This window comes from Mesoplodon densirostris, chromosome 14, assembly GCF_025265405.1.
Source record: "Mesoplodon densirostris isolate mMesDen1 chromosome 14, mMesDen1 primary haplotype, whole genome shotgun sequence".
Lineage (NCBI taxonomy): Eukaryota > Metazoa > Chordata > Mammalia > Artiodactyla > Ziphiidae > Mesoplodon > Mesoplodon densirostris.
The window spans coordinates 21,334,572-21,349,760 of record NC_082674.1 but is presented as its reverse complement, the minus strand read 5'-3'; the positions used below and the strand labels follow the sequence as shown (position 1 = coordinate 21,349,760).

Below are 15,189 nucleotides of genomic sequence, written 5' to 3'. Positions count from 1 at the left end.
CGGACCATGCATCTCTCGGGCGGAGGCACTCAGAGAAGGTAAAGCTTTCCTAGCCCAAGCAGGGATGCTCTGCCCCCTGGCCACCACCACTGCTTGGCTCTTTGGCATCTGCCCAAGGCCCATGACCCAGCAAGGGCTGAAAGGGATAAAGATGATGCGCACTGTACCACGGGGTCAGTGTCACACAATTTCCTAGGCTCAGATCCCCACCAACTGTCCCCATGGCCACCACCCTCCATGAGTGTCTTTGTTGCCTCTGCTTCCCTAAGTGAGGAAGAGGGGCATGAGTGGAGAAGGGAGGATGTGGAGACAGCTCAAACCACAGGGCAGGCCTCCAAGTAACTGGCTCTGGCTCAAACAGTGGTACGCGTTAGTTTGTTTACAAGAAAAATTTATCTACCTGTGCAAAACAAAGCAGAATGCCTACTGGGAGAGTAAGTCTTTTAGTTGGTTAAACTCTCAGGTGGGATCTGCAAGAGATGTCACTCCACTCCTCCTGTCCACAGCTAGGGTACACAGCCAAGCTCTTAAGGGCAGTCCTGGACATTTCTGGAGTCAGAAGGCCTAAGCTTTCTGGGCCACAGCTGTGAAATGGGGAGAATAATACACACTTTGTGGTCATGAGGAGCAATTGAGAGCTCATACATGAAAGGGCTTTGACAACGTGAAAAGCACTACAGAAATGTGCCGGGTATGACCACCGGCCCAAGAGACCAGGAGCCGCATGTCAGCCCGGGTGCTCAGACCAAATGTGCAACATGATGTCGCTCCCCGAGGGGGAACAAGGCTTAGCAAGGGCAGCCTCTAGTGTTTCCATGGAAACCACCTGGAGCTTTGGAGGCAGGGAGGGCCCAACTGGGAGGAGATGGAGGCCACAGGCAGGTTAGGGTGAGGTGCTGACCACAGGAGACGGCAGCCCCTGAGCAGCGCTGTGGGCTACAGCCAGGTCCTACTGGCCTGGCCTCCCACCTGGCATTTAGTCCCACCCCCATCTCTCTTAGCAGGCATGAGGCCTCTCACCAATCACACGGATGAGCGCCGGGGCCTCGGTCCAGTAGGCGGAAGCCTACAGGCGGCTGGGTGTGTGTGTGGCGTTAGTGCTGGGAGTGACCAGGGCCAGAGATGGGAAAGGCCACCCTGCTCCCTGAAGGTCTGCAGGGCCAGCATCCCGGGCATCCTCTCAGGATGCAGGAAACTAGACCAGGAGGGGAGGGGAGGGACAGGAAGACTCCAGGAAGGGAGAAAAAGGGCCTGCGAGTCCAGTGTCCCCCTCTCACCCCTGTCATCGGTGCCCTAGGTTGTCTGGTTGGTGTAGATGCAGCATCTCCTAAGGTCCACATCTATTCCTGTTTCTATGCTATGCTAGTGACACGAAGCACCGTCATTTTTCACAGGATGCACAAACAAGTCAAACCAAACCACTGCGCAAACCAAACGTGCAAAACAAAATCATATACACGCGCCTGGCACCAGCCTCATGCCCGCCCAGCCAGCCCTTCTGGGCCTGGGACTCCTGGGGGGTGGCGGAGAGGAAGCAGCTGGCAAAGGGCGCAGAGTGTCCCAGCCACAGCCAAACAGGGGCGGGAGATGAGTGGGGAAAAACCGGAGGTCCTGGGCATGGCTGGGATGCTAACACCTGTCTGACTTGGGGAAAGTGACCACTGGGCCGAAGGGGATAGGGGAGGGAGTCCTTTTCTTTTAAAACACATCTGCTAAAGTGCTCTGGACAGCTGGCGGGTCAGCCAGGGGCAGGGCACTAAGGTCGGGCTTTCCCAAGGCCAGCCCAGAGGCGGGTGTGAGAGGAGGGGCGGGGCCAGGCTCTATGCATTGGGCTCAGTGCATAGCATGGGCCCCTGGGAAGCCTGCCGAGGCCAAGGCAGGAAAGGACCGCAGCAGGTGGAACACATCTCAAAGTGCCTGTTAGGGTCGGCTCGAAGCACAGTGAATCACGTGTCAGACATGGGGAGGGCTCCCCATGTCCCGGGGCCCCCTCAGGTGGTGCGCTGCCCAGCCCGGCCTCTCCCGCCCCCTGCAGCTGTGGCCGGAGGGCGTGTGGGCTGGTGGCAGCGGTGCATCTTCACTTGGGGGGCTGGTCAGTGCCTTTACCAAATGCCACTTGACCTGCCTCCGGGGGGAGCGAGGATCCGAGCTGAGGCTCTCTTTGGAACATGGTCATCGATCTGAGAACCTGTAAGGAAGGAAGCAGAGGGTGAGCTCCCTTGGGTAATAAAACCAGGTCCTCCATGCTTAGGATCTAATTTAATTCTCAATTCAACTCCATCCCATTTTACAGGTGGGGAAACTGAGGCTCAGGGAAGTTAACTTGGCTAATGTCACACAGCGTATAAGTGGTAGAGCCTGGACTTGAACCCAGGTCTTCCTGGTTCAGAGCCTCCATGATTAACTGCCTTGCTACGCTGCCTTCACTGCTGCCAGCCCTGGGGGTATGGTCTCTTGCCACGCACATGGACCAGGGAGCTGCCTGTTAGCAAGTGGGCCTTTGCACATATGCCTCAGTGAGCAAGAGAGCGAGAAGAAAGGGTGCGCCACTGCTTTGGAAAATCAAAGAACACCACCCCAAAGGCCCCCACGTCTCAAAGTCCCGAGACTTAGAAAAGAAGGCCTGGGGACTTCCCTGGCAGTGCAATGGTTAAGACTCTATGCTTCCACTGCAGGGGGCATGGGTTCGATCCCTGGTCGGGGAAATAAGATTCCCGCATGCCCTGTGGTGCAGCCAAAAATAAATAAATAAATAAATAAACTGAAAAAAAAAAGAAAAGAAGGCCTGTGCCCCAGGGAGTGTGGTGGGACATTCTTCAGCCTGTCCATTTAGAACAGATGAGGTTTTGGGCGGAGGGAAGGTGAGAGGCTGCCTGATGTCTGCTGAACCTGAGAGCAGTTCCGCCCAGTCTTGGCTCTGCCCAAGACTTGAGTGGGAGCAGAAGCCAGGGGCCAGAGGGGGCTCGCAGCTCTGGGGGCCTTGCTGCTTCTCCCGGGGCTGGCGGCTGCAGGAAGGGGCGGGCCCAGGCAGCCGTGGGGAGCTACACCTCCTGGACTGGCAAAGCCGGGGCTCCCACTGACACTCCACCCCGCAGATCCCTTTCTGACTCCCTGCACTCGGTCCCGTCGCTGGCGGGAGTAGCAGTGGCCCTCAGGGTGGGGAAGAAGTTATCTCCGTAATGAGATTGGCTCTGAGACGATGGGGAGGGTGGTGGAGAGGACCCCTCTCCACAGGTGGTCAGCTCCTCAGTCAAGAACCACCTGAGCTGCTGCCAGCACACGGCTGGGCACAGAGGAAGCTCAGCGGGCAGCGGGCCCCTCGGCTCCCCTCTGGTTTAGTTCTCGGCCTCTCATGTTAGGACAGTTTGCGGCTGCGTCTTACCTCCCCCAGGATCTTGCTCCTCCCACCTTCCGGCCCCAGCACTGCTCCGCTGCAGAGCGGAGGCTCGGTCTGCGCCAGGGCTAGTCGTGAAGGCCGTTCAGTGAGACCCGGCCCCTGCCCCTTTCAAGTAGGGATCATGGCTTCCAGCAAAGCTGCTTGCAGGACCAAGGCATCTTACAGTCTCTGCCTGCTCTCCCGTGAGGCTCGCCGTTTATGCCGCAATGACCCCCACCTTTAACTACGGCCGAGCACCTGGGACACACACTGTCGACGATAAAGTCTCTAAGCATAGATACACCCCATATATTCTACATTGTATTACATACAGTACAATTCCTGGCAGCAAAGAAGGTGGCAGAGGAGCAAACCTGAGGTTAAGATGAGGGAGGAAAGGGTATAAGGGAAACACCACGTCTTTTCAGCGAGGCTGGTGAGGAGCGGGGTGGGAAATGGGGGTGCAGACCCACGTAGCACAGAGTTAACGCTTCTGCGCTCAGATCGTCTCTGGGGCATCCCTATGTGCAGGGCCCTCAAGGTATCTCAAGGGATGAAACTATTTGAACTTAGAAACCATGGGGAAAGGCCCCAAAGGGCCATGGCCTGCTAGAGTGGCTGGTGCCCAGGGACTGGGAGAGCCCTCCTTCCCCGCCCGCCAATATTAGTGTGTCTATAACATGGGGCCCAGCAGTCATCACCGGGCAGGGGATCGGGGAGGGAGGGAGAAGATGGAGAGGAAAGCAGCATAAACCCCTCTGCGGGGGTGGGGTTCCTAGTCCCTCTGCCCTCCTCCTGTCCCCTCACTGGGGTGGAGATGCAGGTGCCAGGCCAAGTGGCCCTTGCTCTTACCAGAGAGGCTGAAGCTGGATTCATGAAGGTCCCTCATGCCTCCGTGTCGGGTAACAGGCCGGGTAGGGGTGTCTGCGAGTGGCGTTCCCATCTCTTTTTTCCCAGGATGCACAACGACAGCTACATCCCCCAGGTAGGGAGTGCGGTCCACTCCCCTCACCTTTAAGGTCTAGTGAAGGTGGAGAGCAGAAAAGGGGAAAAGATGATGCCGTCATCTTTTTTTTTTTGTCTATGGATTTGCTTCTTCTGAACATTTCATACAAATGGAATCATATAATATGTGGTCTTTTGTGACAGGATTCTTTCACTTAGCATGATGTTTTTAAGGGTCATGCATGTTGTATGTAGTATATATTAGCACTCCATTCCCTTTTATGGCTGAATAATATTCCATTGTATGGATATACCACATTTTGTCTATTCAGTAGTTGATGGACGTTTACATTGTTCCCAACTTTTTGGCCTTTATGAATAATGCTGCTATGACATTCATGTACAAGATTTTGTGAAGACATATCTTTCATTTTTCTTGACTCTGTATGTACCCAAGAGTGGAATCGCTGAGTTATTTTGGTGACTCTATATCTAACATTTTGGGAACTGCCAAACTGCTTTCCAAAGTGGCTGCACCATTTTACATTCATTTGACGATGAATGAGGGTTCCAATTTCTCCATATCCTCACTGACACTTGTTATTTTCCTTTTTCTTGTTTTAAATCATTGCCACCCTTGGTCAAGTAGTCTTGTGTGTGAATGTGTTGCTCTTACAGTTCTTTGTGGCACGTCCCCCAGAGGTGGGGCTGAGGTCTCCTGCCATTGTCTACATCTGTGAAGCATATTGGAGATGGGACCATTCACCTACCTGAGAGACCCTGAGTTCGCTCTTGAATTGAATACTGGGATAACTAAAGTCATGCTTTTTTTTTAGGTAATCCAAGTCTTCTCCCTGATAGAACACCTGCATTTGGGCTGGGGCTCCCAGGCCCTTGGTCATGATATTTCTAAGAACACCCACCCTTTCTAGACAGAATCTGGAAATAGCTAGGCAGGAGCATTTTGAACCATAATAATATTGCTTTAGGCCAGAGGAAGGGAAGGGGAAACCTCATGATGCTTTCACCTGTCAGTTTTGTCAGATTTGTTCTTTTCTGATGATTTGGGTTCTCCACCCAGAGGCCAGGGCTGCAGTTGGTTCCCAACACCCGGAGTTGTCAGGAAGGACAGGATAGCTCTCAAAGATAAGGCTGGACAATCAATCCCCAAGCGACGAGGGAATAGCCAGTCTTCTCTTGGGTGAAACTCTACCCAGAGTTCGGTATCCCTGGGGATAAGGTGGAGCCCCAAGCTTCAGTGAACACCCAGGGTGTTTATGGAATCCGAGGACTGGATGAAACTCTCACAATAAGACCTCAGGCCACCCCCGCATGGCAGTGAGCTAGACCTGGCTTGACCACTTCACTGGGGTGCCCAGACTCAGCAAAGCCCACCCAGCCTACTGCAGTTACAGGGAGGCTGTGGGGAGTTTGGGGAAAGAGCATCTCCAGGGCAAATAGGACAACCCAGGCCAAGCCAGGAGTCCCCTGCCCCTGAGGGACGACAAGAAGCCTGGATGTCAGGGAGAGCTATGAGCACCTCATAGTATCCCCGGGCTCTGAGGGAGTTGGGGACCCTTCCCAATAAACTTTACTTTGTTACAGGTGCTCCTTTTCTAGTATTTTGATTGTTCCCAAAGTGACTGTTCAGGCAATGAGATTTGGTGGAAAGACAGAGTGATAACATCTTCGAGATGTAAAAGTCATATAAGATGTCGCCGCCAGGGGCCTGCAACGTCTTCCCACGCGTCTTCTCCGCCCCCCCCCACCTCACCTTTTCTCTCTGGACCAGCTTCTTGTAGACAGTGTCTGGGAAGGACCTCAAGGGGCAGAACTTGCCGGTGCCCTCAGCGCACATGAAGACGCCGTTCTCGTACACGACCCGCCCCCGGCTGATGGTGACCAGGGGGACACCATGGCAGCGCATGTTCTCGTACAGGTTGAAGTCTCCTCCCTGCACCTGGGTGCTGGCTGAGATGGTCCTGGTGGGAAGGCAGTGGTGGGAGAGAACGCTCTGAGAGGAGGTAAAGATGTCACAGCTCAACAGAAGGGAAGGTACTTAGCGGGAAGGGATGCTGCTCAGTGGGAAGGGAAGATGCTCAGTGAGGAGGGATGACCCCCAAAGGCTAGGATGGGCTGTGTCCCCCACAAATTTATATGTTGAAGTCCTAGCCCCCAGTACCTCAGAATGTGACTGTATTTGCAGATAGGCCCTTTAAAGAACTAATTAAAGTGAAACGAAGTCATAGAGGTGGACCCTAATCCACTCAAATGGGTGTCCTGAAAAGAAGAGGAACTTGAGACACCAGAAGTGCACACACAGAGGAAGTGCCATGTGAAGACAGAGGGGGAAGATGGCCATCTACAAACCGAGGAGAGAGGCTTCAGAATGAAATCAGCTCTGCTGACACCTTGATCTTGGACTTCTAGCCTCCAGAACTGTGAGAAAATAAATTGCTACTGCTTAAGCCTCCTATCTGTGGTATTTTGTTATGGCAGCCCTAGCTGACTAATACACTGGGCTACACTCTAGGGGTCTTTCTGCCAATAGCAATCACTAACAACCACACCTGCAACAGCAGCAGGGACCAGCCCCAGGCTGGATGCAGAACCCGGCTTCTCAAGTGCCCTAATGGAGAAGCAGTGTGGGGATCCCAGCAGGGAGGTGCGTTTCTTTGCAATTCAACTTTTTATCTTCAAAATCCCAGCACATTTTTGTCTATCTTGTTCACTGCTAGCTTGTGCACCTAGAAAAGTGCTCAGCAAATGGTGGCACTTTTCTATTTGTTGAGTGACTGAATGAACTTTAACATTAAAAAACAATTCCCATTACCCTGCTCAAATACCTGAGTAAAGATGATGCCCTGGGGCTTCCCTGGTGGTGCAGTGGTTGGGAACCCGCCTGCCAGTGCAGGGGACAGGGGTTCGAACCCCGATCCGGGAAGATCCCACATGTCGCGGAGCAGCTAAGCCCGTGCACCACAACTACTGAGCCTGAGCTCTAGAGCCCGTGAGCCACAATGACTGAGCCAGCGTGCCACAACTACTGAAGCCTGTGCACCTAGAGCCCATGCTCTGCAACAAGAGAAGCCACCGCAATGAGAAGCCAGAGCACCGCAAGGAAGAGTAGCCCCCGCTCGCCGGAACTAGAGGAAGTCTCCGTGCAGCAATGAAGACCAAACTCAGCCAAAAATAAATAAATTAAATAAATAAATTAAAAAAAAGGATGATGCTCATAACAGATGAGTTATCCTGTGGCTTGATAACTCCTGATGCACTTCATTTACCCACTCAACTTGTGTTCATTAACGCCATGGGTGTCAAGTGCTGTGTGCTCAAGGGGACCCACACCCTCAACGGGAGAAGCAGAGTGTTGGTGGAAGAGTCTGGAACTGAGTGTCAGGACATCTATCTGGTTCAGCCAATTGTTAGCTATGTCATGTGGGGAGTCCCTCTACTCTCTGCTCTTAGTTTCTTCAACAGTAAAATGGAAATAACTTTAGGCTCAAGTGCTTCTTGGGGCTATGTGAAAAGCAAACGAGATGGTTGATGTGACCTAGCTCTGAAAAACTGTAAAGTGCTGTGCACATGGAGCTGCACTATAGCAGATCTTCAGACCTTCTTGTTCACTGTTGCATTCCTAGTGCTTGGACCATGGCAAGCCCTCAAGTATTTGTTGAATTGAACACACCTTAGGGTCATCTTGCTCTATGCTATAAGTAGTGCAAAGATGATATGATTTTGGAGTTCTGTAATATAAGGCCCTTAAAATCCCAAGTCCCTCTAGCCCTGAAGACTAGCAGCAGGTTTTACTTTGTGGCTTCTGGGTCCCACACAACCACGTCGGCATCGGCTCCAGGGATGATGCGGCCTTTGCGGGGATACAGGTTGAGAATCTTTGCTGCATTGGAACTGGTAACAGCCACAAAACGGTTCTCATCCATCTTTCCTCCAACCTGAAACATTGCAAAAGTGTTAGGTCAACCAAGGCCCTGTGTGTGTGCCTCAAACCCCGGGTCACGCTTGACCCTGGCCTGAGGGCTTTTAGTTGGTCAGAACAATGGTGCTGAGAAGGACAACGCCACGGGCATCATCTCAGATGAGCCAACCTGCTAGGCTTGGTTCCATGCTACTCCTCTCTCCTTCTTGCAGCAATGGGGGTGGGTGGGCCCTTGTTCCAAAAGGTTGCTTTCCTGGTGCAAATCTACCTCCTGTTTGTAAAACCAGGTCTACTCGGTACTCACTCTGCATAAATCAGGAGCTTCCCTGCATCCATGAAGGGACATATATTCTCTCCTGGAAAGGCATCTTATCGTCCCTCCCATGAAGGCACCGTGGACCCTTTTCAAAGGGGATTCCGGAGCTGCCTCATGGGTCTTCCCTGAGCTGGTTGTTTAGGCTTGAGGATTTCAAATCTCTTTGGCCTCATACTCTATGCTGCATCTAATCTGTGATAGGTCAAGATCAAAACTACTTATTCTTCATGGGCAGAACAGGAGGTATTCAAATGAAGTCCCCATCTCTATCTTTATTATTGGGCAAAAGATATCAAGATCTTTAAAAAGGTTCATATCCCTTGGCCCAGAAATCCACTTCTAGGAATCTGTCCTCAGGAAATAATTAGAAATGCTGATGTATACTCAAGAACAAAGAGATTCTCTGCAGCATCATTTCTAAGAGCAAAAATTTGAAACAGCTGAAAGTTCCAAACATCGTGGAAGGATTAATTGAAGTATGGTACTTCCGTTGGAGGGAATATTATTTAGCCATTAAAAATATGTTTTTGGGCTTCCCTGGTGGCGCAGTGGTTGAGAGTCCGCCTACCGATGCAGGGGACACGGGTTCATGCCCCGGTCCGGGAGGATCCCACATGCCGCGGAGAGGCTGGGCCCGTGAGCCATGGCCGCTGAGCCTGCTCATCCAGAGCCTGTGCTCCGCAACGGGAGAGGCCACAGCAGTGAGAGGCCCGCGTACCGCCAAAAAAAATAAATAAATTAAAAACAAAAAATGTTTTTAAAGAATTTTTACTGATATAGGAAGACACTCAAAATACACTGTTATATGAAAAGAAGATGAACCCAGTAATTAAAATAATGTACAGTACATGCATAGAGCTGGAAAGAAATATACCAAAATATTAATAATTTCCCAGGAATTATGGGTTTTTTTCCTAATACTTTTCCGTATTTTCCAAATTTTTATGCTAGGCCTTATTACCTTTCCAATCAGAAAAAAAAAGACCTTTTCTGTTTTCCTTTTGAGTGAAACAGGAGCTGTGGTTGACCCAGCCCTCCTAAGGGTGAAAATTCTTCCGAGGCCCAGAGTGGGGAGGGGTCCTGGGAACGTACCACGCCTCTCTCCCAGATGACGCTCATGCGGTCCTGTACGCCGCTCACGCCGTGTGGGATCTTGGTGAAGTCCTCCTTGCCCATGGCTTTCTGCTTCGTGGTGAAAGGCCGGTGATCTGACGCCACAATGTTCAACGTATCACTGGGTAGAGAGAAGGACATGACCAGTAAGGGGAGGGGAGGCCAGGGTCCCAGAGGGTGGGGACAGGGACAGGGAAAAACCCTTCACTTGGAAACCCGGCAAAGCTGGTTTCAATCTCGGCTCTGCCACTGCATAGCTGTATGACCTCCAGCGAGTTATCTGTGAGAACCTCAGTTTACACATCTGCAGAATGAGCGTATGTGCCAACTGTGGCACAGAATGCCAGCGTCATGGGAGACCCTGAGAGTCTTTGGATGTTAAGACAGCTAACGGGTGGAGAAAAATTGAACTTAAGAGTTTAACTAAGGGTTTCCCTGGTGGCACAGTGGTTAAGAATCTGCCTGCCAATGCAGGGGACATGGGTTCAAGCCCTGGTCTGGGAAGATCCCAGATGCCGTGGGGCAACTAAGCCCGTGCACCACACCTACTGAGCCTGCGTGCCACAACTACTGAGCCCGTGCGCCACAACTACTGAAAACCGCACGCCTAGAGCCCGTGCTCCACAAGAGTAGCCACCACAATGAAGCCCGCGCACCACAACGAAGAGTAGCCCCCGCTCGCCGCAACTAGAGAAAGCCTGCGCACAGCAATGAAGACCCAACGCAGCCATAAATAAATAAATAAATAAATAAATAAATAAATAAATAAAGAGTTTAACTAAAGTGAGAGGGTGGAGGTAGTTTTACTTCCATAGAACCATATGCCGACTCCCTCTCATCTCCCTCCTCAACCCGCACCAGGCCCTGCTGGCAATAAACATGTGCTTGGTAAAACTCTCAAGTTCCATGTTAAGCTTTGCTTGGATGTGAGGGCTCTCCTGGCCTGGCAGGGAAGAGGAAGGACAAGGCGTAAGAGAAGTCTGCCTTGATCAACCAGCAACGACATGCCAGTGGTTCATCGCCGCTGCCATCCGTGAACATGATCCTCAAATGTTTGCTGAGGCTACGGTGGGTAAGGCATGGCCAGGCTCTCAAGGGGTTCCGGGCCAGCTCAGAACTTGGGGCAGAGACTTACATCGGTGAGAGTGCACATAGCATGCCACTCTGTGGCATGGGCTGGTAGCTCCCTGCGCCAAAGGCGCTGCTCTGGGCCCTCTCAGAGACTGCGGGAGGGGCTCTTCCACAGAGCAGAGGGTTTATTCTAGGGTCTCCTGGGGATCCCCACATCCCCCAGACCTGCAGAACCCACCAGAGATAGACAGAATCTTCAGGTTTTCACTTTCTCCTCAGGGATCCACCAGACACCCGGGTAGGGCTCAGGTCAGAAGAGGCCCATCAGAGTCATGGGTTGAGGGTCTGGGATCTCAGGACCCCATGCTTTAACTGACAAGTCTTACTGAGCACCCACTTTTCTAAAAAGGCCCCTACACAAATAAGTGCTCACTAGGCAAGAGTGAATGGGGGGGCACATTCCAGAAGGGCTTTTGGGGTCCCCTGATGCTGCCCTGAATCTGGGAGGTATGACAGACCCATCCCTAGTCTTTAAAGCTTAAAACACCACTGCCTTTTGTTAAGTACTTTAAAAATATATATGTTCAAATGAAAAAATTTCTGATCCCTTTGAGAAGTCAGATTTTAAATAAAGGACAAATCCTTATATCTATAGATTGTACTTATTACCCTGGTATATTCGAAGAAACCACATCCTAAAGTAGGTCATTATGAAGCAGCTCATATTTTCTTATAGAAATATAATAATTTGTGTCTGGGTTTTCTATCAAGTATTTTGCATAATACCAATTATCACCAACAATGTCATAGGAGCAAAATTATAGTAATCATAAATTCCTAAAAATGTAAAAACTATGCTCCAAATTCTATAAAACTGCACACGTTTACAATATGCACTGATTAAAAAAGGGATTCGGGGACTTCCCTGGTGGCACAGTGGTTAAGACTCTGAGCTTCCAATGCAGGGGGCCTGGGTTCGATCCCTGATCTGGGAACGAAATCCCACATGCCGCAACTAAGAGTTCGTGTGCTATAACTAAGGAGCCAGCGAGTCGCAACTAAGGAGCCCATGAGCTGCAACGAAGGAGCCCGCCTGCTGCAACTAAGACCCGATGCAACCAAATAAATAAATAATAAATAAACAAATAAATATTAAAAAGTGGGATTCAAACTATTCTCCTAATAGTTCACATGAACTTATAATTCTATTTAAATGAGTAGAATTTAGTTAAATAATTTAAATAAATTTGGCAAAATAGGCTAGATATAAAAACTTAAATTATTTGATTAATAATACTTTTCTTCCCCTGCCTATTTAAATTTGTGTGGGTTTGGGCACTGTAATTTGGGTGGGTTGGGGGTTTTACTACCTTTTTTTTTCTTTCCGTAAATTTGCTTGTGGCAAGCAGAGGTATTTCAAAAGATTCTTTGACCTTAGAACTGAGCCCAAATTCTTATAGTGGGTTCTTGATACTTGTTTGTTTTTGTTGTGTTGATAATGATGAAAAGGAGGCTGGTTTTTCCCAACAAGAAGCATTTTTTTTTTTTTTTTTTTGCGGTACGCGGGCCTCTCACTGCTGTGGCCTCTCCCGTTGCGGAGCACAGGCTCCGGACGCGCAGGCCCAGCGGCCGTGGCTCACGGGCCCAGCCGCTCCGCGGCACGTGGGATCTTCCCGGACCGGGGCACGAACCCGCGTCCCCTGCATCGGCAGGCGGACTCCCAACCACTGCGCCACCAGGGAGGCCCCCAACAAGAAGCATGTTTAGAAGAAAGAGCTGACCTAGCTTTTCTCCCTTTACTCTCTCAAATCGGTTAAATCTGTCAGAGCTGCTACTGCTCAGAATCACAGCAAAACTATGGGACAGGCTGTAATTACTGCCACTGTGCCACAGCATATCCCGCCCCTCCGGGGGCCACCTTCACCCCGGGACCCGGCTGCCTCACTCCAGGTGTATTTGGAAAGCCCCACACTGCTCTTTCGGTTGTTAACATAGCAGGATGTGGAGTGGAAATTTTCTAGTTGTTAGCCAACCAGGACTGAAAGCCAAGGACATGGATGAAATAAAAGCCCCATTATCTAACGACAGCCACCTCCAACTGGAGCCGGTCACTTCCCTCAACACCCCCCACCATCACCCCAACAGAGGTGTATCACCACCCCCAGGTCTTGTAAAAGCAGAAGACAGGGAGGGCGACTGAGGTGCTAGCAGAGTGGTGAGCCCTGCAGTCTCTCCCTTCTTCCTCTCTTCATGGGTTGAATGGTGCTTTCCTCTCCCCCAACTAGTCTCCTCAAGAGGGGACATTTCGAGAGGTTCGCCTGTGGAGAACAGAGGTGACAGCAGCGGGCACCTGCCTGAGCCTCTGGGTGAGGAGAGCCAGGGGTGGGGGCCAGCCTGCCCTCCCACCGTAGGGAGTGGCAAAGCTGTGTGAGCTTGCTCTGGGCCCCAGATACTGTAGAAGGTGGCCAGGCTTAATCTGCTTGGTCAGATTCTTGTTCACAGGGAATTGCTAGATCTGGAAGCTGGGAAGGTACGGGAAGGAGAGGTCAAGCTGCCCTCCATCTCCTGTGTCAGAGGATTGCGTGAGGGTGACTCAAGAAAGCCTGTATCTGGGCACATGCCCCATACAAGGAGGGCTCCAAAGGCCAGTCACTTTCAGCCAGAGAAGCAGCAACAATTAGTGCAGGAGTTCAGATCGTGCTTGGGTATGGAGTGGAATTCCCCACCCTTTAATTCTACTAACACCCCTACTAATTCTCTGAGCTGGGGGTGGGGAGGAGAAGAGAATGACTTTTAAACTGAACTGGACTTCAATAACCAAAAGAGAAGAAAAAGCAATGGCCTTTACCATTATCACAATGTCACTAGAGGCAAGAAAGAATTTGAAGCAAAACGAAACAAAATCTCTCCGTGTTTGTGTCCCACCAGACTATTCATTAAAGCATTTTATTTAGACCTGGATTGAATGGGGAAAAGCAGTGTTAGAAAAAGAGGAGCCGGGGAAAGGGAGGTCTGGAGGAAGATGTTAAGGGGAAAGAGGGAGAAAGTGCAGAAGAAAAAGGGGAAGAGGAAAGAAAGGAGGGAGAAACACACAGAAGGAGGGAGGTACATACAACGAGAGAAAACCACATGGGACACAATGAGAAGAGGGAGAGGTGAAGAAAAAGGAGAGATAGAAAGATGCACAAATTTTCTAGGGTAAGTCAGAGACCACGTCCTATAGTTCCCCAGTGGTCTCCAGTGTAAGGTATCAATGTCCTTTGAAATTCTGATAGCCACTGTTCACAGTTTTATACATGCTCTTTACTTGTCACCTCAGAAGCTCTCATCCGAATCAAGTGGTGATAGGAGCTGCATGGATGGCAATTATCTGATGGGCTTTGGAGAAGCTAACAAAAGCAAAATCATCCTCTGGACAAAACGAAATCAAACTTAGGTCAGGTTTGGGGCCTCTACGATATCACCTTAAAGATCTACAAATTCCCGCAATGGCGCGCATTGTGAGATAATGCCGTGCCGTGGTCCTGCTGAAACACCTTACTTGGCCAGCAGGCTCATGAGGTAGGTTGAGGTGTTGGTGTCCAGTCTCAGGGGAGGCACTGTGACGTAGGCGGCTGCATGGGACCAGTCCTGGTGGTAGTAGTGTAAGCCCGTCAGTGTGGCGTGCGCGGTGGTGGTCTCGGCCAGCACGACCTTCCCTGAAAGAAGAGGGTTCAAACCATCACCAGGAGGCCAGTGAACCTGGGAGATCATTGGTCTGAGCCTCTCATGGGGCAGGTGAAGGAGCTGAAGTCAGAGAGGAAGGGACTTGCCCGAGCTCAGCCGGGCATTTGAGAGCTCAGCTGGGGTCAAGGTCAGACTGCTCTCTGTCCCCGTGCTGACGGCAGGCAAGAAGAGAAGGGCGAGGGCGCTGAGGCGGGGCAGCGCTGAGCAGGCGGCTGCTGGAGCAGCTTCAGGAGAACACTGAGGGTGGCACCGTAGCAGGGGATGGAGGGCAGGGAGACGGAGGGGGGAGGCTGGAACAACAGCGCAGGAGAGACAGCGAAGGGGGTCCCGCTAAGGAGAAGCAAGAGGCAGGATTTGGAGGGCAGTGCGGTGGGAAGGCTGAAAGCCCTTGCTCCTGATTTGTATCCTCAGGTTTCTGACCGTGACCTGTTTCTCCTGTTACTGGGCCCTCACTGGCACCCCGAGCCGGGCTGGGAGTACAAGCACGTACAAAGCCTTCAGGTGCTGCCAGGTGCTCCGACACACAGGTGCCCTGGGGCTGGTACACTGGGTTCCTGAAAGGGACATTGGGCCCTCACAGTGTCGTTTCTCCAGGGACTTCCCAGGCATTTCCCCCCTGAAATGTCCGTTGGAACTGGTCCAGGATTTCATGTTGGTTACCAATGCAACCACTAGCAAAACCCAAGAGACTGAAAAAAATAC

At 51.2% G+C, this 15,189-nt stretch overlaps 1 protein-coding gene across 1 annotated transcript in view; it reads right to left on the bottom strand.

Annotated features, from left to right (window-relative positions):
- Window positions 1-2,102: 2,102 nt before the first annotated feature.
- DPYSL5 (dihydropyrimidinase like 5) overlaps window positions 2,103-15,189 on the bottom strand; it is a 44,429-nt gene continuing 31,342 nt past the window's right edge. Inside the window, exons 7-12 of the mRNA XM_060117470.1 lie at window positions 14,303-14,459; window positions 9,670-9,811; window positions 8,135-8,277; window positions 6,096-6,303; window positions 4,229-4,397; window positions 2,103-2,188 (exon numbers count right to left, since the gene is read on the bottom strand). Of these exons, the coding sequence (XP_059973453.1) occupies window positions 2,103-2,188; window positions 4,229-4,397; window positions 6,096-6,303; window positions 8,135-8,277; window positions 9,670-9,811; window positions 14,303-14,459 (905 nt within the window). The remainder of the gene's footprint in view (window positions 2,189-4,228; window positions 4,398-6,095; window positions 6,304-8,134; window positions 8,278-9,669; window positions 9,812-14,302; window positions 14,460-15,189) is intronic.